Source organism: Prionailurus viverrinus, chromosome C2, assembly GCF_022837055.1.
Source record: "Prionailurus viverrinus isolate Anna chromosome C2, UM_Priviv_1.0, whole genome shotgun sequence".
Classification (NCBI taxonomy): Eukaryota; Metazoa; Chordata; class Mammalia; order Carnivora; family Felidae; genus Prionailurus; species Prionailurus viverrinus.
The window spans coordinates 54,297,846-54,325,843 of NC_062569.1; the positions used below are offsets into that span (position 1 = coordinate 54,297,846).

Consider the following 27,998-nt stretch of genomic DNA (forward strand, 5'->3'; position numbering starts at 1 on the left):
GAATGGGCAAAAAAACAATGATTGTCTAAAATGAGAAGAGAGGGAATATAGGCATGAAGAACTAGCTTACACGCCTTCATGAGTGTGTACTCACATTCAACATGAAGTGAACAAAGAGTGTGTCCATACTAGATAAATTCCTCTACAATTTCAGTGGAAATAGGGAACAGGTGGTGAAGAGGATGCTAGTATGACTATGCAATTTTTCCCACAGTGGGAGAATATTGGTACGATACCTATACTTTTTTCTTTCTTCCCCACATCACCTCAATGTTCTTCTTAACTTGATACAGTGGTCACAGGACAAAGGATACAACTACAATTATCAGAAGCAGAGATGATTCCTAGGCTGTTTTAACCTTCGTGTCTATATTTCTAAGGACCTGATGGAGTAGGTTGTGCTTTCACTCCATCTGGCAAATTTGGGGTTAAATGTGAGTGCAGCTATACTGCCTAGTGGTAGAGATAGCCCACTAGTTCTATACAAATGGAGAGAAAGAGAAATAATGGCTGAAAATCAAAGAATAACTAAATGGGCATGCAATGGGGGAATCCAATTTTATATTAATTCTTCAAAAGAGTCTCAGCACAAAAGCTAGTATTATTTGTTTGTTTTTCCAATATAATTAACTTACAGGGTTATATGTTGTTTCAAATAAATTAAATAAATAAAAATAAATAAAAATTTAAAAGCTGATATGGTTGCGTAGATCAAATACACCAGATGCTTAAGAAGGTGAAGACAACAAAAGACTCACTTCAGACCTAAACACATGTAGATTGAAAGTGAAGGGTTGGAAAAACATTTGTGATGAAAATGGAAGCAAAAAGAAAGCTGGGGTAGAATACTTATATCAAACAAAATAGACTTTAAAAAAAGATTTTAACAGGAGACAAAAAGGATACTACATAATGATAAAGGGAACAATCAAACAAGAAGATATAACATTTGTAAATATTTATGCACCCAACGTGGAAACACCCATATACATAAAGCACGTGTTAACAGACAAAGGAAGAAATCTATGGTAACACAATAATAGTAGGGGACTTTAACACCTCACTTACATTAATGGATAGATCATCCAGACAGAAAATCAATAAGGTAACAGTAGCTCTGAATGACATATTGAACCAGATGACTCTAACAGATATATTCAGAAGATTCCATCCCAAAACAGTGGAATACTCATTCTTTTCAAGTGCACATGGAACATTCTCCAGAATAGATCACATGTTAAGCCACAAAACAAGTCTCAACAAATTAAAAAGGACTGAAATCATATTATGCATCTTTTCCAACCACATGGTATAAAACTAGAAATCAATCAGAAGAAAAAAATCAGGACACAAATACATGGAGGTTAAATAATATGCTAGTAAATAATGAATGGGTCAACCAAGAAGTCAAAGAGAAAATTAAAAAAAAATACATGGAGACAAATGAAACCATAATAGTCTAAAATCTTTGGGATGCAGGAAAAGCTATTCTCAGAGGGAAGATTATAGCAATATACACATATCTCAAGAGCAAAAAATAAATACATAAAAACTCAAGCAACCTAACCTTACATCTAAAGAAGCTAGAAAAAGAACAACAAAGCCCAAAGCCAGTAGAAGAAAGGAAATAATAAAGATTAAAGCAGAGGGACACCTGTCTGGCTCAATTAGTAGAGCATGCAACCCTTGATCTCAGGGTTATAAATTCGAGCCCCACATTTTGGTATAGAGATTACTAAAAAAAAAAACTTTTTTTAAAACCCTGGAACTCTATACCCATTAAGCAGTCTCTCTCTATATATATATATAGATATATCTGTATATATAGATATATCTATATATCTATATATATAGATATATCTAGACATCTATATATATATGTATGTGTGTATATATACATATATATACATATATATGTGTATATATATGTATATGTATGTATATATATATATATCATAGACACTAAAAAACACAATAGAACAGATCATTGAAACCAGGAGCTGGTTCTTTGATAAGATCAACAAATGAATCAGATCAGAAATGAAAAGAGAAATAACAACTTACACTACCAAAATACAAAGGATTATCAGAGGATATTATTAAAAATTATATGCCAAAAATTAGACAACCTAGAAGAAATGAATAAATTCCTAGAAACAAATAACTTTTCCAAATAGAAGCAGGAAAAACATAGAAAACTTGGACAGACTGATTAATAGCCATGAACTTGAATCAAAAGTCAAAAAGCTCCCAAAAACCCAAAGTCCAGGACCAGATGGCTTCACAGGTGAATTCTACCAAACATTTAAGAAGAGTTAATACCTATTCTTCTATAACTATTCCAAAAAAACACAAGAGAAAATATCTTTCCATTTATTTATGTCACCACCTTCAATTTCTTTCATCAAGGTTCTATACTTTTATTTTTTGTAGTGTCTTTATCTGTTTTTGGTATCAGGGTAATTCTAGCCTTGTAGAATGAATGAATTTGGAATCTTTCCTTCGAGGATCAGGAAGAAGGCAAGGATGTCCACTCTCACCAGTTTTATTCAACATAGTACTGAAAGTCCTAGCTGCAGCAACAGATAAGAAAAATAAACAAAGGCATCCATATTGGTAAGGAAGAAGTAAAACTTTCACTATTTGTAAATGACATGATTCTATATATAGAAAACCCTAAAGACTTCACCAAAAAACTAGTAGAACTGATAAATGAATTCAGGAAAGCTGCAGGATACAAAAATATGCAGGACTCTGTTGTATTTCTATACACTAATAATGGAGTAGCAGAGAGAGAAATTAAGATAGCAGTCCCACTTACATTTGAATCAAAAATAGTAAAATACTAGGAATAAACTTAAGCAAGGAGGTGAAAGACCTGTACTCCGAAAACTGTAAAACATTAATGAAAGAAATTGAAGAAAGATATTCCCCACTCATTGTTTGGAAGAACAAATATTGTTAAACTGTCCATTCTACCCAAAGCAATATACAGATCTAATGCAATCTCTATCAAAATACCAATAGCATTTTCAACAGAACTAGAACAAAAAATCCTAAAATTTGTATGAAACCACAAAATACCCCCAAATAGTCAAAACAATCTGGAAAAAGAAAAAAAAACTGGAGGTATCACAATCCCAGATTTGAAGATATACTACAAAGCTGTAGCAATCAAAACAATATGGTACTGGCACAAAAACAGACACAGAGATCAATGGATCAACAGAGTTCAGAAACAAGCCTATACTTTTATGGTTAATTAATATATAACAAACGAGGCAAGAATGTACAATGGGAAAAATAGTCTCTTTAATAAATAGTGTTGGGAAAACTGGACACTAGCTACATGCAAAAGAATGAAACCACTTTCTTACATCATGCACAAAAATACACCCCAAATGGGTTAAAGACCTAAATGTAAGACCTGAAACCATTAAATTCCTAGAAGAAAACACACACAGTAATTTCTTTGACATCATTCATAGAAACATTTTTCTAGATATGTCTCCTCTGGCAAGAGAAACAAAAGCAAAATTATACTATTGAGACTACAACAAAATAAAAAGCTTTTGTACGATGAAGGAAACCACCAACAAAACAAAGACACAACCTAATGAATGAATAGAAGATATTTGCAAATTCTGTATCCAATAAGGGGTTAATTTTCAAAATACATAAAGAATTTATACAACTTAACACCCCCCCCAAGATAATTCATTTAAAAATGGGCAGAGGAAATGACCAGACATTTTTCTAAAGAAGACATACAGATGGCCAATAGACAAATGCAAGATGCTTAACATCACTAATTATCAGGGAAATGCAAATCAAAACAAGAGATCTTCTTATACCTTTCAAAATGGCTACACACACACACACACACACACACACACACACACGCACGTGAAACAACAAGTGCTGGTGAGGGTATGGAGAAAAAGGACTCTTCATGCACTGTTGGTGGGAATACCAACTGGTGCAGCCTCTACGGAAAACAGTATGGAAGTTCCTCAAAAAATTAAAAATATAATTACCATATGATCCAGTAATTCCAGTACTGGGTATTTACCCAAAGTGTTTGTTTTCATAAACACTAATTCAAAAAGATATATGCATCCCTGTGTTCACTGCAGCCTTATTTATAATAGTCAGGATATGGAAGCAACCCAAGTGTTCACCCATAGATGAATGGATAAAAAAGATGTGAGATGAAGACAGATAGATAGGTAGATAGATAGATAGATAGATAGATACACAGAACTATAATGGAATGTTAACCATTAAAAAAAATAAAATCTTGACATTTACAACAACATGGATGGATCAAGAGTATATAATGCTAAGTGAAATAAGTCAGTCAGAGAAGGACAAATACCACATGATTTCATTCATATGTAATTTAAAAAACAAAGAAAAAAAGACAAACAAAAAAACACTCAAATATAGAGAACAAACTGGTGGTTGCCAGAGGGGAAGTGGGTAGGGGGATGGGTGAAATAGGTGAAGAGGCTTAAGGGTACGCTTATCATGATGAGCACTGGCTAATGAATTGAATTACTGAGTCATTATATTGTATACTTGAAACTAATATAACACTGTATGTTAATTATACTTGAATAAAGAAAAAAGAAAAAGTGAAGCTATATATTGCTGAGACCCCACCTGCTATTGCAACCTGACAAGACTGAATGTAATTCTATATACCTGAGTAGCTTTGCCTTGGAAGACATTTTAGTTACATAATGTGATGATGGATTGGACTAATTATTAGTGACTAGAGTGACTCTGGTAAACTACCAGTGTCTTTTCACTCATTTTCAATACAGTATAGCACTGTCATTGTTGGTAAGATCGTAATATTGATATTGATGGACAAATGTATTGGAAATATCTGAGTTAAAAGCCTCCTATCCCAAGGCCCCTGAATGGCTCAGTTGGTTAAGTATCCAACTTTGGCTCAGGTTATGATCTCACTGTTTGTGTGTTCGGGCTCTGTGTTGGGCTTTGCACTAATGGTGCAGAGCCTGCTTGGGATTCTCTCTCCCTCTCTTCCTTTTCTGCACTTGTGTTCTCTCTCTCTCTCTCTCTCTCTCTCAAAATAAATGAATAAACATAAATTAAATAAAATAAATGAATAAATAAATAAATAAATAAATAAATAAATACCTCCTATCCCTAGTCCACACTGACTCCTCCAAATTTTAGGCATATTCATACAAGTACTATTTTTTGAGAATGATCCTTTTGCTATAAGGGATCTATGGTCAAAGACCAGGAGTGGCCTGTGGTGTAAGAAATAATTTGTTTGGTCTTTGTCCCGAGTTAATGGACACAAAACCCTTGGAATTTCCTGAATGATGGGAGTGTCACTGTTACACTAATGAGGTGACTTTCAGTGGGCCCCTAAGGTAGCTTCAGGATAGGGGCTGGTGACCAGAAAGACCAAGCACATGATTAGGGGATTGGGATGTTCAGCTCTCCCCCTAACCCTGACCTCTGGAATGAAGACTGAGTTCAATCACATGGCCAGTGATTTTTGTAATTGTGCCTAATTAGTCATGTAACAAAAACAAAACAAAAAAAGTCTGGACACCAAAGTTCACTGAAGCTTCCTGGTTGGTGAATATATGGATGTGCTGGGAGGGTGACCACTTTAATTTCATGAAAAGAGGGCATAGAAGCTCCTAGACATCTCACTATGTGTATCTTTTATAACAAAACTGTAATCATAGATATAGAAACTTCCTGAGTTGAGTCATTCTAACAAATTATTGAAGCTGAGAGAGTCATGGGAGCCTTTGTATACGCAGCCAATTGGTTAGAAGTAAAGGTGGTCTGGGGATGCACCAAGACGTGCAGCTGACATCTGAAGTCAAGGCAATCTTGTTGAGGACTCTTCCCTTAACATCACAATTTAATTGCAGTATACTCCATTGGGGTAAAAAACAGATGGACTACCAACAATCGAGAATTTCTGTAAGTGACCAATATTATTTTACAAATTAAAATTCATGGCCTTACCACAGAATATTCAATTCCAAGTTCCACAGTACCAGAATGTTTGGTTTCGATCAGAATTTTGTTTTTATTTTTTAAAGTAGGCTCTATGCCTAACACGGGCGAGATCAAGAGTTGTGTGCTCTATCAATAGAGTCAGCCATGGCCCCTCCCCCAAATCTTTGCATCCAGCGTTGGAGAAATCTCTTAAAGAAACCACATTTGTCAGAAACACTTAATTTGAGAGCTCAGCTAGCTTTCAGTCTGAGAATTTCTCTGAACTCCTGAGGGAAGTTTCCAGAACTATCTTTTCCATATCCCCAGCAAGCCCATTGATTTTTAGAGTTACATTAGGAAAAAGAATACATGCAAATAAGATGCAGTCCATAAAATAATTACTTTTTAATTGGATCACCATTATTATAGCATTAATTCTAATTTTTCTTTTTGACGGCTGTTAACAATGATTTCTCTTCCTAACTGATAGCTGAGGGAAATAACTCCCCTATTGAAATGGAGCAGATATTTTGAAATTAAATATTTTCCATAGATTATCAAGAGTTGGTTTTAAGACAGACAAAACATTTGTTTGGAAACCACGAAATATTCAATGAGATCATGTAAATTTTAAAATTCCGCTATATAAAAATGAAACCTTTGGTAACCTGTAACAGCTGAATTTCCCTCCAATTATCTCCAAAGCTACTTAGCCCTGGTCCTTACTTCACATGCTCTGATTTCAGGTGAATGGGTATTTGGTACCCATACTCCTCTACCTCTACCACATTCTTCACCTATACATTGTCATTCTACCTGCCCAGCTTTCTCTAAGATATTACTCTACCAACCATCCCCATTTTCTCCTGGACCTTTACCTGCACCTTTTTGCCTGATTCATTTTGAGTACTACAAACACTTCAAAGTTACCTTAATTCAAAAAAAAATCTTCCCTACTCTTGAATAATCTGTTAATTCCTTGCCTCTCTTAATGCTAGACTTCTTGAAACAATAGGCATTTCAGCTTTTACAACCCCTATCCACTGTTCAACTTATTACAATTTGCTGTTCTACCTTACTACATGATGCAAAGGCTCTTGCATGGATCACCAATGACCCCTATGTTTCCCAATCAAAGAGTCTATTTTCAGTTTTCAAGAGTCTACTTTTAGTCTTTACCTCCCAGCAGCATTGGGTGCTCCTGACCATCCTCTTTCTTGAAACTCTTATGCAGGCTACATATAACACTGTTTTCTCCTGACCCTCTCCTATTTTGGACCATCCCTCATTCTCTTTTGCTAACTCCTCCTTATCTGGTGACCCTTTCTTCTAAGCTTTTGTTTTAAGTCACCTTTTCACAGCACATATTTTCCCTGATTTCATCTACTTTCATGACATCAATCAATATATAAATAATGATAATTCAAAGTTCTCTATTTCCAACCTCAGCTTTACAACTTGAAGTAGGTCAAGTTGTAAAAATTACAGGAGATGTTGTATTGAAGCAGCCAAGAGCAAATTCTGCCTCTACCCCCTCCTTTGTTTCACCAAAGGCTTCTTCTAATCTCAAACATGACAGTGGTACAAAGAAAAGTGTTCTTTTCTCTTTTAAAAAGATTTTCAGGGGGTGAGGGGAAGATTGTTGGGAGTGTTTTGGTGATTCTCTTTAAGTGATCTCCAAATTACTCCAATCCAAGATTCATCCCCAATGGAGCAATTTCATATGATCAAACATGCAAAAAGTTTACAAAAATGAACAGACAGAAATGGCATGAAACGACAGTGGCATGAGTAGTCAGCCAAAGAATTGAGCAAGTTATACAGATCATAAAAATGCCAAAATATGTATGACATGATAGGTAAATTCCAGAGGTCACACTTCTAGTATATTATTAGCTGTTAGTAAATCTTAGGAATGTTGAGTTTGAGGTCACTGGCTATATTCACAGAGGAAATAATTTTGTAACAATAAGTTATGTTTTAAAATTGCCAATTTTGCTCAGAAAAGTTAAAAAGAAAAATACCATAACAGAATTTTTAATTAAGCATGGCAACAAAAATTTTTACATTTTGGCTTCCAACAAAAAAATGCTTTGGGCTTGGCTAAACCCATTTTCTTTTCATAGCTAGACAAACTAGTAACTTCTTAAAAATAAAAGCATTCCATCCTTTGATGACTGCACATATTACAAAGAGATGGAGGTATATGGATGGACTTGTATACTTCTTTCCACAACTGTAGATGGCCCTGATCTAAGGGAGGCTGGACCTATATTTTAGTGTTAGTATGTAGCAGAAACTGGTAGATAGAACAACTAAGGAGTTGGGGGCTGAAAGAGTTGCTTCTAAACATAAGTAACTGCTCTCTAACTTCTACTCTCCCCTTATCCAGACATTTGTTTCAAAGAGTCATCCAGATTAATATCATAGCCTATCTGTGCAAGTGTTTGAGGAGAAGGAAGTCAAAAGCAGTAGTATCTCCACTACTTAATCAATCACCCAAAGTGGTAGAATACTGTACTTGGTCCAAGAATCCTGCTTATAAAGGAGCTCCCAAATTAGGAAGGAAGCACTGTTTTCGTATGTGAACGGCCCCCCTTGAAGGAAAATTTCATAGGTTAAAGATTCTAGGTACTTCACTTGTGCCTTCTATTATTAGCACATACTTCTATTTAACCATCAATGAATACTAGCTTCTTTTAAAAGAAACATAAGGAAAATATTTTCCTACTCATTTTATATCAGTTTACAATAATAATTTTATTTTGGTCTTTCTGATTTTCTGTTTACAGCCAAACAGAATTGCATGATTATCTTCTTCAACAATCAAAATTTATGTAAGTAAAACAGATCATTTATTGGCAGATAATCCATATTTCTGAAAATGTTGACGATTCTTTCTAGCTCTAAAGTGCTATGAATTATCAAAGTATTAAAGAGTAATGAAATATGTTTCAGATATGAATTAAATATAGAAAAATTCAGAATAGGGATGTCTGGGTGGCTCAGTTGGTGAAGTCTCGGACTCTTGATTTCAGCTCAGGTCATGATCTCACAGTTGGTGAGTGTGAGCTCTGCACTGACATCATGGAGCCTGCTTGGGATTCTCTCTCTCCCCTCTCTCTCTCTGCCCCTCCCCTGCTCATGCTGCTCATGTTTTCTCTCCTCTAAATAAATAAATAAAATGAATAAATAAATAAATAAATAAATATTCAGAATAAGGTATATTCAGTTGTAAATATAAGTTCCTTATTACACCTTCTGTCTAAAATATGCAGTGTTGAACAAGAAAAGTATAGACAACTCATAATGATCACTGGGATTTTCAAATTTAAGTTTATTGAGAAAAAAATCTGACCTCCAAGTTATTAACAATTACTCAGTCATCGTAAATGTGTCTGCTATCTAGATACTATCTTACTTGATTCTCTTTTTTAGCCAGAAAGGAAGTCCTTCAAAAATAAAACAATCACCAAATGTCCTCTCTCAGAGAAGGTCTAAGGCATGAAGACACAAACTCTGTTTAGGAGAATTATATTTCTACCAGTATGAGACGGGATGGGATCTGAAAGTACTGAAAATTAAAAAGCCAGGGGCGCCTGGGTGGCGCAGTCGGTTAAGCGTCCGACTTCAGCCAGGTCACGATCTCGCGGTCCGTGAGTTCGAGCCCCGCGTCGGGCTCTGGGCTGATGGCTCAGAGCCTGGAGCCTGTTTCCGATTCTGTGTCTCCCTCTCTCTCTGCCCCTCCCCCGTTCATGCTCTGTCTCTCTCTGTCCCCAAAATAAATAAACGTTGAAAAAAAAAAATTAAAAAAAAAAAAAAAAAAAGAAAATTAAAAAGCCGGAGTTTCTTAGCTCCTGAATTAAGGTTTCCACAGCATGAACTAACAAAATTAACCATCACGTCAGATTTTTTTTGTAACATGTCACAGTGATAAACAACATTTGGCAATATGTACCAAGAGAGAAAAACAATTATTTAATGTTTTTTCCACTAGGCTTTGGGAATAACTCACTCTCACTCTTACCTCACTGGTTCTGCTTCCTCTCATCCATCTCTAAGTATTGATGTGCTCAGTCTTTGGTCCTTTCTCTGCCTATACTTACTTCTTGGATGATTTCTTTCAGTGCCGTGGCAGCATCTGTATACCAGTGACTCCCAAATTTGTATCTCTAGTCCCCAACCCTCTCCTGAGTCCTAGGCTTGTCTAACCTACTGTTTACCCTCCATTCCTGCTTGAATGTCTGAGAAGCATTCAAACTTACCATGACCAAAATAGAATTCGGTTTGTGGACCTCCTGTAAACTTCCTCCTTCCCCATCTTCCATCTCATTCATCCAGGACAAAAATGCGTGCCTCTTCTCTTTCTCTCATCCAACATCCCTACCATGGCCAAGTCTTTATATGATCTGGTTCCTGCTTATCTATCTTTCTGTCCTCTCCTCCCACTCTCTGCCTAGCTCATGTTGACCTAGTCCCATGGACTTCTAGCAGTTCCTTTTACATGCCAATCATCCCCACCTCAGAACCTTTGCACTTGCTTGTCCTATAGTCATTCCCCTACCTCACCTCCAGCATGCTCTATTCCATCACCTTGCATTTTCTTCACAGCACATATCATTAGCTGACTACTTATTATAATTTGTATGTTTATTTGTGTGCCTTATTCACTGTTGTATCTTCAACTTCTAGAAAAATACCTGGACATAGCAAGTACTCAGTATCTGTTGGATAAATGTCATTGAGATAGAGCAATGCCCTAAAAACATCGTGTCACTGTACTATGGAATTCCAAAACATCAGACATACTTATATTTTTTTCTAAATAATAATGCAATCTATATTTGTATATGAAAATTTTAAATTCATAACTTTATTCTATTTAATTAATTCAAAATATATATAAATATAAAAATATTTATAAAAATATACATACATATAAGCAAAATACATAGCACAATGAAACACAATATTTACTGTATTTACTGTTACCAAATGAAGGAAAAGGAACATTTTAAAAGATCACAAAACTTAAAAAGTAACAAGACATTTTTAGGACTCACAATCATGAACTCAAACTCTCTACCAACAGCTACTAAATACATAAAGATTTATTACTTACCAATAAGCTTTGATGTTGTGACAGTACTTATCTGTTCTATCAATTGGATATAATATGTCAACTTTAGTTCTTTAATTAATTTATGCTTAGGACAAATAGGAAGTTCATAATTCTTTCATATAAAGTGAATATATTAATAGATGAGAAAATAAAAGAAAGGAAATTTTACAGTGTTAACAAATTTCATGGAAATGTGACATGGAAAATTATAGAAATACACTTACTTTTTTCATCAGCTTTGTCTTTTATTGCTATGGTATCATTACTCAGAGATACAGTCTGTGCATTCAGAATATCTGTTCTCATTCCAGGAAATTTTGGAGAAGAAATGAACCGGCCTTCATAAGAATATAAATAGATACCACCACCATCTACAAGAAGAAAATGTCTAAAAAAAAAGAATAAAAATACATTCTCAAATAGAAGCTTACTCTATTTTCATTTTTATATGAGAGAATAGTGTATTCTTTGGAAAAAGCTAAATCAAATTTTTTTCCTTTGAAAATTTATGAACATTGCAAAAAACAATTCAAACAACAAAGAGAAAGCAAAAGATCTCTTGCAATTCTATCTCTAAAGAGATAACTTATGGCAAAGTATGGGTGTATTATAATTTCATTTTATTTTCATTGCTTTTTAAAATTTTTTAAATGTTTATTCATGTATTTTAAGAAAGAGAGAGAGGGCAAGGGAGGGGCTGAGAGAGGGAGAAAGAGAATCTTAGGCAGGCTCCATGCTGTCTGCCTGATGTAGGGCTTGATCTCACAAACCATGAGATCATGACCTGAGCAGAAATCAAGAGTTGGGCGTTTAACCGACTGAGCCACCAAGGCACCCCTATTAACTCAGTCCTGATAGACATTTATTTTATTTCAAATTATTCACTGTATTTTTTTGTTTTTATTTTGTAATGTTTATTTTCACAAGAGACAGAGTGTGAGCAGGGGAGGGGCTGACAGACAGGGAAACACAGAACTCGAAGCAGGCCCCAGGCTCTGTGCTGTCTGCACAGAGTCCTACCCAGGGCTTGAACTCACGAACCATGAGATCATGACCTGAGCCGAAGTTCAACGCCTAACCGACTGAGTCACCCAGGCGCCCCTAAATTATTCACTGTTTTAAAGAATGCCTAGTGTATACACATCTCTGTATGTCTACCTTATTTCCTTAGTGTAACTTCTAGAAATGTAGTAATTGGATGAAAGGGCATATACTTAAACAATTTAATTTATTTTTTTATAAAATGTTTTATTTTGAGAGAGAGAGAGAGAGAGAGAGAGAGAGAGCACACATGAATGGGGAAGGGGCAAAGAGAGAGAGAGACAGAGAAAGAGAATCCCAAGCAAGCTCCATATGTCAGTCCAGAGCCCTACACGAGGCTTGAACCCACAAACCATGAGATCATGACCTGAGCTCATGACCAAAATCAAGTCAGACGCTCAACTGACTGAGCCACCCAGGCACTCCTACTTAGAAAATTTTAATCTTTATTGTTAAACTGCCCTTTGAAAGGCTGTAATAATTTACAATCATACCATTGCTATATTGGAATGCCTATTTCCTCAATGCTGAACACAGTATTACTTCTTAAGATCTTAAGTTCAAAAATTTAATATCCTTGATTCAGAACTATTTCTTGATCCAGGAATTGCTCATTGTTCTTTCTTGCCATGGAACAAATATATACATTTTAATTAAATTAATACTTGAGTACTGGTATGTAGTTTATTTGATTGAAGGCTTTGGCCCTTACCCATTAGTGTATGAAAACAATATTTGCTAATGTTGACAAATGATACATCATATTAGTATAAATTCTTTCTTTGTTTCAATACTAAAACCTTTTTCTATCCTGAAAAAGACACTATAAGTTTTTTTTGGGTTTTTTTTGTTTTTGTTTTTTTTATATATATATGAAATTTATTGACCAATTGGTTTCCATACAACACCCAGTGCTCATCCCAAAAGGTGCCCTCCTCAATACCCATCACCCACCCTCTCCTCCCTCCCACCCCCCATCAACCCTCAGTTTGTTCTCAGTTTTTAACAGTCTCTTATGCTTTGGCTCTCTCCCACGCTAACCTCTTTTTTTTTTTTTCCTTCCCCTCCCCCATGGGTTCCTGTTAAGTTTCTCAGGATCCACATAAGAGTGAAACCATATGGTATCTGTCTTTCTCTGTATGGCTTATTTCACTTAGCATCACACTCTCCAGTTCCATCCACGTTGCTACAAAAGGCCATATTTCATTTTTTCTCATTGCCACGTAATATTCCATTGTGTATATAAACCACAATTTCTTTATCCATTCATCAGTTGATGGACATTTAGGCTCTTTCCATAATTTGGCTATTGTTGAGAGTGCTGCTATGAACATTGGGGTACAAGTGGCCCTATGCATCAGTACTCCTGTATCCCTTGGATAAATTCCTAGCAGTGCTATTGCTGGGTCATAGGGTAGGTCTATTTTTAATTTTCTGAGGAACCTCCACACTGCTTTCCAGAGCGGCTGCACCAATTTGCATTCCCACCAACAGTGCAAGAGGGTTCCCGTTTCTCCACATCCTCTCCAGCATCTATAGTCTCCTGATTTGTTCATTTTGGCCACTCTGAATGGCGTGAGGTGATACCTGAGTGTGGTTTTGATTTGTATTTCCCTGATAAGGAGTGACGCTGAACATCTTTTCATGTGCCTGTTGGCCATCTGGATGTCTTCTTTAGAGAAGTGTCTATTCATGTTTTCTGCCCATTTCTTCACTGGGTTATTTGTTTTTCGGGTGTGGAGTTTGGTGAGCTCTTTATAGATTTTAGATACTAGCCCTTTGTCCGATATGTCATTTGCAAATATCTTTTCCCATTCCGTTGGTTGCCTTTTAGTTTTGTTGGTTGTTTCCTTTGCTAGACACTATAAGTTTTTAACCTCCTTGTGAGTAAACAGTTTTCAAGGAGCAAAGTTTTCTCAGTACAGAAAGAAGACAAGCCAATAGGTGGTAAGGAAATTATTCTTTAACTGCCTAATTAGTTATGCCATTAACAAATGCCTTTACTAGAGCATATTCAATAAATACACTTATAAGTAATGTGTAAATGAATAAATTTGGAACTATTTGAATAAAAATAATTTCAGAAATATGGTGTTTTAGATAGCTGAAATCTTACCTTTCTAAGTGGCAAAGACGTCTTTTTCATATTAAAAGTTTATGATATAACTAAATAAAGAAATATATTTCAATTTCATTAAACAGATGGTACAAAATTTGACACAATTTTCTTGATTACTCAAGGTCATCAATATGATGACCATACTCTTCAGTAACTGTTTAACTGACAGCTTTAGTATACAGGAGAATCTGTTCATGCATCAGAATAATGAAGCTATTCCGCTATACAGTTCTGTGCTTTTAGTTTTCTCTATGCTGCTTGCCAGGCAGTCACTTTTCTTCTTGTCCTTGTGCCAGCCTCTAACAGCCCACGAGCATTCCCCTTCTGGTTTGCTATTTATAAAAGGCCGTGGGCTAGAAAACCTGATAACAACACTATTAAGAGACTGCCTAGGTGGTGAGTAAAGGAATAAGGAATAAAGTACACGGTTTTAGTGCAAAGATTTCACAGGTAGCTATATTAGGTAATTGTTGATTCTATTTTCAAACTTTATTCCAGGTTTCATTGGATTGTAGCTTTCTAAAACTGATGGTTCAGTAGGATATCACTGTACTTGATTGATGACAGTTTTCATGAAAAAGTGTGGGTTCCTGAGCCATAGCTATTTCAACCTTACTCTAGTTTGTTGGCCCGGTGTTTTATAGTCCTGTATACACTGAAAGTGTGGGTAAAGAATATTATTTTTGAAACTTCAGGTCACAGCCTAGTAGTGGCTCATAAAATCAATGTGTTTCAACCAATATTTAAAACCAAAAATAAGAACAAAGGGGCACCTGGATAGCTCAGTCAGCTAAGCATCTGACTTGATTTTGGCTCAGGTCATGGTATCACTGTTTGTGAGTTTGAGTCCCGTGTTGGGTCTGCACTGGCAGTGCGGAGCCTGTTTGGGATTCTCTCTTCTCTCTCTCTGCCCTCACTCTGTTCTCGCTCTCTCAAAATAAATAAATAAACTTAAAAAAACAAAAGGTTTTTTTAAAGCCCTTTTTTTAAAAACCTTGTTTTTTAAAAAAACAAAAGGTGTTCAAAAAGAACACCTTTTAAATTTCTCAATTAAAAATTTTAGTGTAGTAAATGCTAATATATATATATATATATATATATATATATAAATTTGTGTGTGTGTATATATATATATATATATATATAAAACCTATATATAACCCTCAAGAATTTTTTAAGAATGTAGAGAAATTCTGAGAGCAAAAAGTTTCAGAACCACTGACCTAACAGCTTATTCTCTTACTTTTTCTTCTTTAAAATAAATAGAAACAGGGGCGCCTGGGTGGCTTGGTTGGTTAAGCGTCCGACTTCGGCTCAGGTCATGATCTCACGGTCTGTGAGTTCGAGCCCCACGTCGGGCTCTGTGCTGACCGCTCAGAACCTGCAGCCTGTTTCAGATTCTGTGTCTCCCTCTCTCTCTGCCCCTTTCCTGTTCATGCTCTGTCTCTCTCTGTCTCAAAAATAAATAAACGTTAAAAAATAAAATAAAATAAAATAAAATAAAATAAAATAAAATAAAATAAAATAAAATAAAATAAAATAAAACAAAATAAATAGAAACAGACTGACTCCAAATGACTAATATACCATTCTGTAAATGACATGCTTTATACAGTGTTTTACTGCAATCTGAAATATTTCAACCCCAAATTCAATAGTCAAACAAGATAAACAAATTACCTTTCTGCCTGCAGAATTAAACTAACAGTTCCTTCTTTTAGATCAAATATAAGAGGTGTATTCCAGTTCTTCGTACTAAAAGACAAATAAAAAGGACACTTATTAACATTTAAAATACCAAATGCTTTTTAATAAATAGATATGTATTCATTTTAAATAGTGTCTTCAGTTTCACAGTAACTGTATATATTTCTATTACAGCACTTGGCACATTGTTCTGAAATCATTCACTTACATGTCTGTATCCCTGACTAGAAACCAAATTCTGTGTAAGTAGTAAGTACTCAGCAGTAAACATTCAATAAATGTTTACTCTAGGCATCACAATATGTGAATTGAGGAATCGTAAGTGCAAGTTCTGTCATTTATTATCTATGTGGTTTGGGCAAGTCATTTTATGTTTCTTATCTGATATAGTAGCGGCATGGCACGGTGAGGAAAGGATCAATTTTTGGCTAGACAGATCAGGATTAGCAATCCGGTTTCACCACCTATTGTCCATATGATCTTAATAAGGTCAACCTCCTAAGCATCAATTTCCTTATTTGTAAATTGAGATAATGACGACTCAAAGTGTCTAGCTAACTGCCTGTTATATACTAGATAGTGAATAAAGAGACATTATAATAACAATTAACATTATGAACATGAATATTTTTCCTGTAGCTCTCCCAGTGTCATTGTTGGGCTAAATGAAGATTTCTGTGAAGCATTCTGTAAACTGTAAAATACTATATAAATGTAGGCAATGATCATACTTATTGAATAAATTGATAAGTAAATAAACAAACAATTCCTTTAGTTTTTATAATAGGGATTCAAAGATAGGAAAGGGGGAGAGTACATTTACAAACTGAAAGACTCACCCCAAATAATCAAAGTTGCACAGTTTAAAATATTGTATCATTCCTATATATTCTGACTTCCTCTCAATTACTTTCATGGAACCAATTCTTTAAATCAGATTAAGTCTCATATTCAGATCCAGAAAATGGGGGAAGGGAAAGGCTGCAGTAAGTGGGCGCACTGGTGGGAAATTAATATTGGCTAATGCAAAGAGTCTGATACCTATTTCAATAAGTAAAGGCATGCGCAAAACAAAACAATGAATAAACTATTAATAATAACTAGGCCTGGGGTCACAGGTATGATAAAAATATGTGCTTTTGTACATTAGAAAAAATATCATAGCATGCTTCATGTACATAGTCGTTAAAACTAACCTTCATTCTTTGATAAGAATAGTGATTGTGGATTTTTTTAATGTCCCCTTGCAAAATATCTGAGAGTTATGACAATGGAGATAGGTATATATATATATATATATATATATATATATATATATATATATACCTATGTATATATATATATCTGCCACAGAAATATAAGCTCCTTAAACCACACTGTCAAATAGAGCAAGAGTATTTTCTATACAATGATATGAAACTTCAAATGAAAATTTAACAAAGAATACTTATATATCATGTTCCTTTTTCTGGAACTTCTTTTCATATAAACCACTATACTGCTTACATGTTTGTCTTAAAAATTATATTTTTATTACTAAAAAAGGGCAACAGTTATTAAGAACTTGGACTCAAACCCTAGCTCTTCCTTTAGGAAAGAAGTAATCTGATCTAGAGTGAGTTACTTAAATACTCTCTGTGTCTTTCAGTTTCTTCATCTTGGAAAATGGGAACAGTCATACTCAACACACAGGGTAAATTAGACCATGACCAAAAAAGATAGTATGATAGAGCTCAATAAAAGATAGTTTTTGTTATCTAAAATACTAGTAGGTTTTACAATTTAATGAAATATATTTTGGTGACGATCAGTCTCAGCACTATCTCATTCCCACTACTGCTCCCTGGTATTTCACTTTCAGAAATATTTTGTGCCTTAATAAATGTCTTGCCAAGAGAGGGGAGGCAAGACTAACTTATAAAAAAATAAAAGCAATCTTATATTCTGTCACATATTAACTGGTATATGAAGATTAGGGTGACAAAAAAAAGTAAAGAGACAAAAAAAATTAAATAACAGTGCTAAACTTTCGGTAAATATTTTAAAAAGCCACCTCTGATGCAAGTAACACATGATACTAATCCTCCAGATTCAAACATTCTGTCATTGCCAATAAACTAGCAGAATAAACCCCTCACATGGGGTGGTTAAGAGACCTACTGTCTTCAAATGAACCCTAAACTGAAGAGATCTTCTCTATTTGACTCAACCCCATGAAAATTATTCACATTACTATGTGAGCTAAGTGATTGTGAAATTTCTTCACATCCGATAATCCCTTCCCTATATATCAACTGTTTAACTAGGTATCTTTCTTGACTTTTCCCAAAGTCATACTGTTGTTCACTTTCATGTAAGAAAAATATTTCCCTTAAATTGAGCTGCTTATTTCTTTATCCCTCTCTTCTCTGCTTCTCCCATTTAATTCTTCCAGGCTTGGCTGCTGTCCTAAGTTGTACATTCTGATTAGTATTAGACTTATGTATAGTGAGTGAGAATTTTTAATAATTAATTATACCAACTTTTATTGTTAATAAAACTGCATACCTTTGTCTTGCACATTACTGGGCTTAGGAATTCAAGACACTACTACCCTTCATGTTTTTTGATTCATTAATTTATCCAAAAACATTTATTTACTAAGTACCTACTACATGTTGAACACTAGGTGTATAGTTGTGACTAAGACACATGTAGTCCCTATCTTCAATTTTATATTCAATGATTATAACCATATAATGTTACAAATAGAAGCACAAAATGTAAAAAACAGTCCCTAACTATTCACAATTCTTGAAAGTATCAGAGTGCTTACATTAGTTTTCTGGATAGTTGAGAAGTCAGCTGGTGGCATGCTAGAGCCAGCTTGTACCAAGTGGTGTATTTTCAGGAAGTTTGTAAACCAAGTATTAAAAGCTATTATTGGGGCACCTGGGTGGCTCAATCAGTTAAGCCTCTGACTCTTGATTTCGGCTTAAGTCATGATCTCACACTTCATGGGGTCGAGCCCCACACCAGGTTTTGTGCTAACAGTGTGGAACCTGCTTGGGATTTTCTCCCTCTCTCTCTGCCCCTCTCCCACTGGTGCTCTCTATCTCTCTCAAAATGAATAAACTTAAAAAAAAACTATTGTTTAAAACTAAATTATATAAACTTATACTTAACATATTATATTCAAAAACAAAGATAATAATAATCCAAACTTATTCCTTCCAGATTATTTTATTACATTTTACTATTATCTATGCACTTGAGATTATATACATCTGTTGTGTCCATATGGTGGCAATTCTATATAACGGTTTGCTACTATGCATCTCTTTTCAATTCGGCCTTCAGTGACATCATAATGGTAGCTTAAACTGGCCACAGTAGAAGTATTTACATTATAGAAGTAGGTAAACACTGCAAATTGGGTTTGTTTGTTCATTTCCAGAAAGCCAGTTCAACACTTTTCAGCACATATTGAGTTACACTTTGAAAAATACCATGTATATTTGTTTTAGGCACAAGTTTCTTGGATGTACTGAATTATTCTCCATTTTCAAATACAGGTAGATTGAATATATTTTCTTCCATCATTTCTGGACAACTCTGGATTATCATTATGAATATCCATGATTACTTTGGGCTATGATATTAAGCTTGAAAACTTCCTTGTAGGGGCGCCTGGGTGGCGCAGTCGGTTAAGCGTCCGACTTCAGCCAGGTCACGATCTCGCGGTCCGGGAGTTCGAGCCCCGCGTCGGGCTCTGGGCTGATGGCTCAGAGCCTGGAGCCTGTTTCCGATTCTGTGTCTCCCTCTCTCTCTGCCCCTCCCCCGTTCATGCTCTGTCTCTCTCTGTCCCAAAAATAAATAAACGTTGAAAAAAAAATTTAAAAAAAAAAAAAAAAAAAAAAGAAAACTTCCTTGTATCCCTATTGAACATCTTTCAGCCTATTGTCAGGCCACTAACTGTCTCTTCTCTTCCAGTGGTTAGGTGGGTCTTTTTCCCACTATTTATCAGCTGCTCCTCTGGGCTATGAAGTTATAGTCATTGTACTAAATTCCTTAGAACTGTGAGTAAAGTAAGAGTAAACACTATCTCAGAGAAGGTATTTTCTATTATAAAAATGATTATTAACTGATGCACAAACTTTATTAGATCTATTTTTAGTGCTCATAGCTCATTTTTAAACCATTTCTTGGCTGGGAGTTAAGTTTGGAATAAGTGAGGTTTTAAGAAAATTAAGTTTAAACCAACCCATGTTGATGTGAAAGCTTGAAAATAAATACCTCATCACAGACAAAACTCTGGATTTTTAAGAAATGCAAGATGCTTACGAGAACACATAACATTGAAGAGATGTTGAAACAACTAAGTGTGCATAGTTCAAAGATGCTTTAATGACTCTATCACGGAATTCCAGTAAATCCACTGCATCATTAAGAACGTTACGAACCTAAACAAGAAAAAATGAAATACCAACAAACAACATTAAAATACATCAAAATTTTAACCAGGTAAATTAGTAAGATTTTGAAGCATAAAAAAATTCAGGAGCACCTGAGTAGTTTAAGCATCTGACTTGATTTCGGCTCAGGTAATGATCTTGTGGTTTAGGTCATGAGATGGAGCCCTGCATTTGGTTCTGTGCTGACAATGTGGAGCCTTTTGGGGATTCTCTCTCTCCCCCTCTCTCTACTCCTCCCTTCCTTGGGCATGCATGCATGCATGCATGCACACAGTCTCTCAAAATAAATAAATAAACGTTAAAAAATCAACCAACAAAAGAAATACACAGAAAATGTCCTAGAAATAAGTAGAAATAAGTATATTTCTAACCTGAAAGCCAATTTGAACGGTCTAGCAATGGAGAAATAAGGTGAAAAATGCTATAACATTGAGATATAGCTATATATATATATATATGTATATATATATATATATATATATATATGTGTGTGTGTGTGTGTGTGTGTGTGTATATGCATAGGAGTTGGAAAGAGACTGTATGATTTCTGCCCCAAACAGAAAAATATCTTCTTAGGGCTAGGTTTTACTTTAAAATTTAAGTTCGAAAAAAAAGAGATACAATAATTTTAAAAAGTTAAAATGGAGTAGGAGGTATTAGTAAAGAAACCAACTGCACAGTCAAGCTGCACAGAGGGGCACAAGTATTTCCACATGTAAAAACACAGAGATAATGTATAAGAAATCTAAGCACCAACTAACAAAGATTTCACCTATAATAGTCAAACTGTTACAAAGTCAGTAACAGAACAAAGTTTGCAAGGATTTTAATACTTGGCAGTATCTGCTAACAACCTTGATATTAATGGGATAATCTGCAGCAAATGAAGAAAAATGTTGAGCAAGTTAAATTTATCTAATCTTTTGTCAATACCAGAATGGGGAAGACACTGTAGCAAGAGGTAAAAATAGAGAAAAAGAGATTAATTGTACCTATAAGTTAGCATTTCTTTAAATTCCCCTCAAAATATTATCATCTTTCTAAATATAATATGACAATTACAGTATTAATGAAGAATGAATGGGTATGGAAAAAAAGAAAGATAAAGTCAAACTTCTTTTAACTGCTTCCTTAAAGCACTTCTACCTATAAGGCATATTGTATTTTTATTATCTGCTCAACTCCCATACTCACCAAACTAGTAAAACTGCTATAACCATGACGGAGATAGCAACATTACATATACATATATTCCTTGACCCAGAAATCTTACTTTTAGAATTCTATCACAAAGATAAATAAGCAAAATTATGAAATAACACACACACACACACACACACACACACACACACACACACACAGCTATTACTACATACAGCACTAGTAGTAATAGCAAAAGACTGAAGGGGCCCAAATGTCTGTCAATAGGGGTAGATTGAATAAACTATGGTATATTCACAGAGTGGAATACTATACAGCTCCAAAAAAGAAATAAGATTTATGGAATGATCTCCAGGATATGGTGTAAGGTGAAAAATGCAAGATAAAAAATAATGTGTATAGTATAATACTTTTTATCTAATAAAGGGAAGGATATGCAGATATATGGATTTGTTTATGTTAAAAAAAACAAAATGAGGGGCACCTGGGTGGTTCAGTCCATTAAGTGTCTGACTCTTAATTGTGGCTCAGCTTATGATATCAGAGTTGTGGGACTGAGCCCCTGCCTAAGATTCTCTCTCCCTCTGCCCTTCTTCCCTGCCCACATGTACCTGCACTCTCTCTAAAATAGAAAAAAAAAAAGAAAAAAGAAAAATAAAACAAAAAACAAAGCAAGAAATCTAAAACAGTATTCAGTAACATATTATTAGAATAATATTGATGCTATTTTAAACTATATTTTGGGATATAGTTATACACACACACACACCCCCACACACACACACACAGTACCACTAATGTCTTTAGAAACCAAAATTTTCTTACAAAAGAGCTATAAGTAAGAAATTAAGAGTAAAACTCTATAATCTTAAATTTGAATTTGAAACTTCAGTATACACTCATGATGTATTTTTATCTGTCAAAAACAAATACACTTTGGGGCTCCTGGATGGTTCAGTTGGAAGAGCACGCAACTATTGATGCCAGGGTTTGAGCCCCATGCTGAATGTAGAGATTACTAAACAAACAAACAAACAAGCAAACAAAACAAACACATTTTATCTAGAAGTAATTATCAAACCAGCAGCAAGGAGCACACCCAGCACACACCAGGATTATGGTCTCTAGATAACATTTCCCTCCCAAAAGGAGCAAGTCCTTCTTGTAAAAATTGTTGATTCCAAGTCTGGGACAGGAAATATATGAGAAGCCTATAATATCTTATCAGAAATACAAGCAAGTTATTGAAGTCATCTCAAAAGAACATAGGAGCCAATTGGTCAAAGATGGGACCATTTGAGCATTAAATAGAATAATGACTGCAACAGATTGAAACACAACAAAAATGTTAAAATCTGCAAGTTTATAATGATAACATCAACAAACAATAACAATAGCAAGATACAACAACAACAATAACAATAAGATTCGTTGGGAAATCAATAGCAAGATACAACAACAACAATAACAACAAGATTCGTTGGGAAATCAACTCATTATCTGAAGAATGGTAAAAACAGAAAATACTTCAGAACTGTCTCAACTCAGGGTAACCAAACGGTTGAAAAGGCAAATGTCTTATGGGAGAACTTTACTAACAAATGCGGAAGGAATGATAGAATTACAAGACTATCATTTTGCAAATCCCAATGAAACATAGTTTTAGACCAGTATTATCAATGGCTACTAAAAATATTAAAGTAAAAGCCCAATGGGCTTTTCAGGCTTTTTCTTCATGTTAGATGAATCAGACTCACAACACCTGGAGACACTGATTCATCCTAACATCACTAAAAGAGAGATAAATAGACATGTGTGTCTCTTGATGTGATGCAATAGGAAGTCCACAGCATTACTTACAAAGTGTTCTTTATACTTATCAAGGTTCTCAATCTAATAACCAGTCTACAAATACTGGGCCTAGATGAACATGTTAAATGGAATCATCCCATAGAGATGCAAACAGGTAAATGTGAAAGTTTTAGCAAAACAAACCACCTGGTTTCTTAAACAAACAGATAAGAATGAGGAGAAATTGCTTCAGATTTAAACAGACTGAAGAGACAAATTAGCTAAATGCAATGTGGAACTTTGTTTCCTGATGTAAACAAACCAACCATCTAAATATATATTTAGAAAATAATTGGAGAAGTGGGACCTATTATCACAGAAAGATATATTTAGGAAACAACTGGAGAAATGTGAAATGCTACCATGGTTATGTTAAAATAAATTTTCATCTTTTAGAAACTTTTTGAAAGTCTTAATAAAAAACAGTAATGCTAGACTAATGGTAAAAAAAAAAAAAAGACACTGATATGTTTGCTTCACTCTTGAATGAGTGGGGGAAATGACTGCAAAATGAAGAGTAGTCTGATGGTAGGTGCTTTAAAGGAGCTGGGGTTGTCTTGGGAGGAAGAAATTATTGTGGTCTGAAATCAGCAATGACGGATAAGGAAGACTCTCACCTAATCTCCAAACCCAGTAATACATGGCAGAAAGAAGAAAAGCACTTTTACTTGAAAAGGCTGTTGAAGTAACACCAGTCTCAGGAATCAGCCAGTTTTTACTTGGAACAAAAATGTGAAGAGTGCTTTCAATGAAAAGGCTGGGTTGTGTCTGCAAAGCCACAGATGTGTGCTGCAGGTTGCATACTGCTCAACTACAGGGCTCTAGAATAGGTCCCCTAGAACTAAGCAGACCATGACTGTAGGTGGTGACTCTGTGACTCTCCCTAAGTCCAAGGCTTTTTTAGGTCTTTCACAAAGGGGAGACTACAACCACCTTACAGATCCCCATGTTCTAATTTTAAAGAGACCTAGATCAGCCCACTTGTCTCACATCAAGTACTTTTAGTTCCATTAGCCAGCAGAGCCACTCTGCTGAGTGAGAGCCACTCACTGCCTTTGCCTCCCTGCTTCTGGACCAGGAGTCAAGCACATTGGAGACGTCACACTCTCCATTTTTGTTCCATCTCTGGACCTAAGAGATGTTTCCCTTGTTTTTGAGTCCAGATGAGTCTTTTTAAAAATTACCTTTAAATATTATATTAAATAGACATATATTATTGATCTCTGTGGAGCCATAGGTATGTCTCTTTTTCCAAGTGTGAACTTATGACACCATCATAAACCTAGACTCCCAGAGACCTTTTTAAAGGTCGAAAATACCAACCTCTCCTAGAAACATTTTAAAGCTAATGGAAGAATATGAAAGTGTTTTTTTTTAATGTTTATTTATTTTGAGAGACAGAGAGAGACATGGCATGAGTGGGGGAGGGGCAGAGAGCGAGGGAGACACAAAATGCGAAGCAGCCTCCAGGCTCTGAGCTGTCAGCACAGAGCCTGACGCAGGGCTCAAACTCAGGAGCTGTGAGATCATGACTTGAGCTGAAGTCGGACGCTCAGCCAACTGAGCCACCCAGGTGCCCCCCACTTTTTTTTTAAGTAGGTTTTACAACCAGTGTGGAGCTCAATGTAGGGCTTGAACTCGTGACCCTGAGATCAAAACTTAGACAGTTAACCAACTGAGCCACACAGGTACCCTGAAATGAATGTTTTTAAAGGAAGTTATATGTTAGTTTCTTTATAGCAATATGATACTCAGTGAAAAAAACTGGCTGTTAATACAAGTTTAGGAAAATTCAATATTTAATAATACAATTGTATAGGCCTCTGCCATTATTCAACTTACAAACAGATTTCTTAAAATTCATGTTTGCCTAAAGCTTCACATGGGGGAACTCCCTTTTTTGTGAATCTGGAACACTAGAACTTAAACAGGAATAAAACATCCCAGTTATAATAACAAAACTAAAGACATTCTGATAATTGCGGTTATAATTTCAAAACTATGGTAATCCCACATCAGAAAGGTCCTGTGCTGAATTTTAAAATGCACCCGTTTACTCTGTTCAATTCAGGGAAGCTCCAGGATTAACCTCTTAATACTTGTGTCACCCAATACTTCTACCTGACCACAATATTTAGACTCCTCAGATTGACATAAATCCAAAAATTCTGTTTCCACATTTGTAAAATACTCATTTAATCCTATACATAGATATAATCATAGTAATAGTTACCATTTATTATTGTTTTACATACATCAACTCATTTAATCCTCAAAATCACTCTATTGTTAACTCTTACCTTTACAAAAGATAAGGTGACTAAAAATCAAATAATCTTGAATTATAGCAACTATTAGGAGCCAAAGCTGTGCCCCATGCTAAACTGCGTGTCAGCAGAGAGAGAAAAGTAAAGTTGAAACTTGAGAAATGCTTCATCTCCACCTGTACCTTCTCCCTTCTAGGTACTTCCTCCTAACGGAGACATCAACTATCTCTTTCAGAAAGAATCATCCATTAAGATTAAGCCTGAAGGCAAGGGGAAGAGGAAGAAAACTCCTCACTCTAGGTTATTGTACACAGAAAAGTTGAGGTCCAAGGAGACAGGCAAAGCAATGAAGCATTGCCGGTAGTAACTGCCAGGTCAAGGTCTACATGTAACAATTAGGACTCAACATAATCTCTGATTTCTCAATTAATGAAACACAAATCAACCAACAGTCCACTAAGCTTCTAAGGAAATTGTAAAACGCTAAACCAGGCAAACAAAAAATGTGATTGTTCAGTCCCTGTGACAATCTGTGACCCCATCTTACAATAAAACTAAAGGGTGAATAAAATGTATAGTCCTCAGAAAGGGAATTCTCCCAAGCAGGAGATCTTCCCAGAAGAGCATACCAGAGTTGCTAAATTAACCAAGCAACTAATTCTACTGCAAAGAAAAAGAGTTCTCAGTATATTCCTGGCCAGCTGGATTTTAGCTATGAACCTGGTAATCATGGTGTGTTGTTTTCTCTCTCCTCTTTTCCAAACTGTTTTCATTGCAGCTGTTCTGTTTTCCCTTCATTAGTGTAAGTTAGGAATATGGGGAGAGGGAGGAGAATAATTAAAACTCACATTTATTTATAGTTTTCTAGACCAGAGATTTAGAACTGAACGGAGTAAGTAGATGAGTCTAAATTATCTTCTTTTAGGGAGGGATGGGTTTGTTTTCAATTGCATACAGAATAGCTGCATTAGTTAGTAGTGCATTTCTGAATTATATGTATATGAATAAGTGTAAGTATATCTGGTAGGTAGCGGGTAAGGTGGTGGTCAGTGATCTCTACCTATTGTTATTCACATCAGTGTAGAAGTCTCTCTACTTGTGTATGGATAGGATCTAGGAGCTTGCTTCTAGTGAACAGAATATGGTAAAAGTGATGAGATGCTACTTCTGAGTTCAGGTTATAAAAAACTGTGACTTATGGGGTGCCTAGATGGCTTAGTCAGTTGAGCATCCAACTCTTGGTTTCGGCTCACGTCATGATCTCACAGTTTCGTGGGTTCAAGCCCTGCATTGGGCTCTGTGCTGGCTCAGAGCCTGCTTGGGATTCTCTCTTTCCCTTTCTCTGCCCCTCCCCCACTCAGATTGTCTCTGTTTCTCTCAAATAAATAAAAACTTAAAAAACAAAACTGTGACTTACATCTTGCTCACACTTGCTCTGGCCCTTCTCACTTGCTTGTTCTGATAAAGCAAATGGCCAAGTTGTAAGCTGCCCTTTGGAGACGCTACATACAAGGAACTGTAGGTGGCCTCCAGTCAACAGTCTAGAAGAAACTGAGTCTCTCAGTTCAACAGATCATGATAAACAGAATCCTGCCAATAACCATGTCAATGAGCTTAGAAGCAAATCCCCCCTCTAGTTGAGCCTTCAGATGTGACTAAAGCCCTGGCCAACACTTTGATTGTAGCCTAGTGAGAGACTCTAAGCCAGAAAACCTAGCAAAGCCATGCCTGGATTCCTGACCCACAGAAACCAAGAAATAACAAATGTTGTTGTTTTAAGCCACTATGTTTTAGAGTGATTTATTATGCAACAATACATAACTAGTACAGTAGGGTTGCTAAACAGCCGAAGGATAAGCCATAGCAGATAAATGTTGGTTTTTGTCTTCCCAGAATCAAATGCTCTTTTCTGGTAGATATGCCTTGGTTTCCCTCTGGGGAACCATTCTCTCCATTATTCTCAGTAACCAAGAAGTTTAGATGGGGTTGATTCATCCTCCCCTCCATCTCCCAACTAAATACTCTAAACCTAGACTTGACACATGGGACCCAAGGCTGAGATTTCTGTTGAAATTACTGGAAGGAGAAAAAGCACTCTTCTTGATGGATCTTAAGTTTATAGAAATATCAAGGCCACCAAAGAGGGAGAGGTTTTGTAAAAAAAAAAAAAAAAAAAAAAAAAAAGCCAATACAGAGAAAAAGAAAGTCAAGGAAGAAAAAAATGATGAAATCTTGTTATTTAAGCCTTTGAATTCAGTAATTCCTCAAGTCAGTCCATT

General features: G+C 35.4%; 1 protein-coding gene across 4 annotated transcripts in view; it reads right to left on the reverse strand.

Annotated features, from left to right (window-relative positions):
- IFT80 (intraflagellar transport 80) overlaps window positions 1-27,998 on the reverse strand; it is a 133,090-nt gene that overhangs the window by 25,629 nt on the left and 79,463 nt on the right. For all 4 annotated transcript variants that reach the window (XM_047875761.1, XM_047875757.1, XM_047875760.1 and 1 more), the window contains 3 exons: window positions 20,310-20,428; window positions 15,960-16,034; window positions 11,344-11,507 (listed from right to left, as the gene is read on the reverse strand). In XM_047875761.1, coding sequence (XP_047731717.1) covers window positions 11,344-11,507; window positions 15,960-16,034; window positions 20,310-20,428 — 358 coding nt within the window. The remainder of the gene's footprint in view (window positions 1-11,343; window positions 11,508-15,959; window positions 16,035-20,309; window positions 20,429-27,998) is intronic.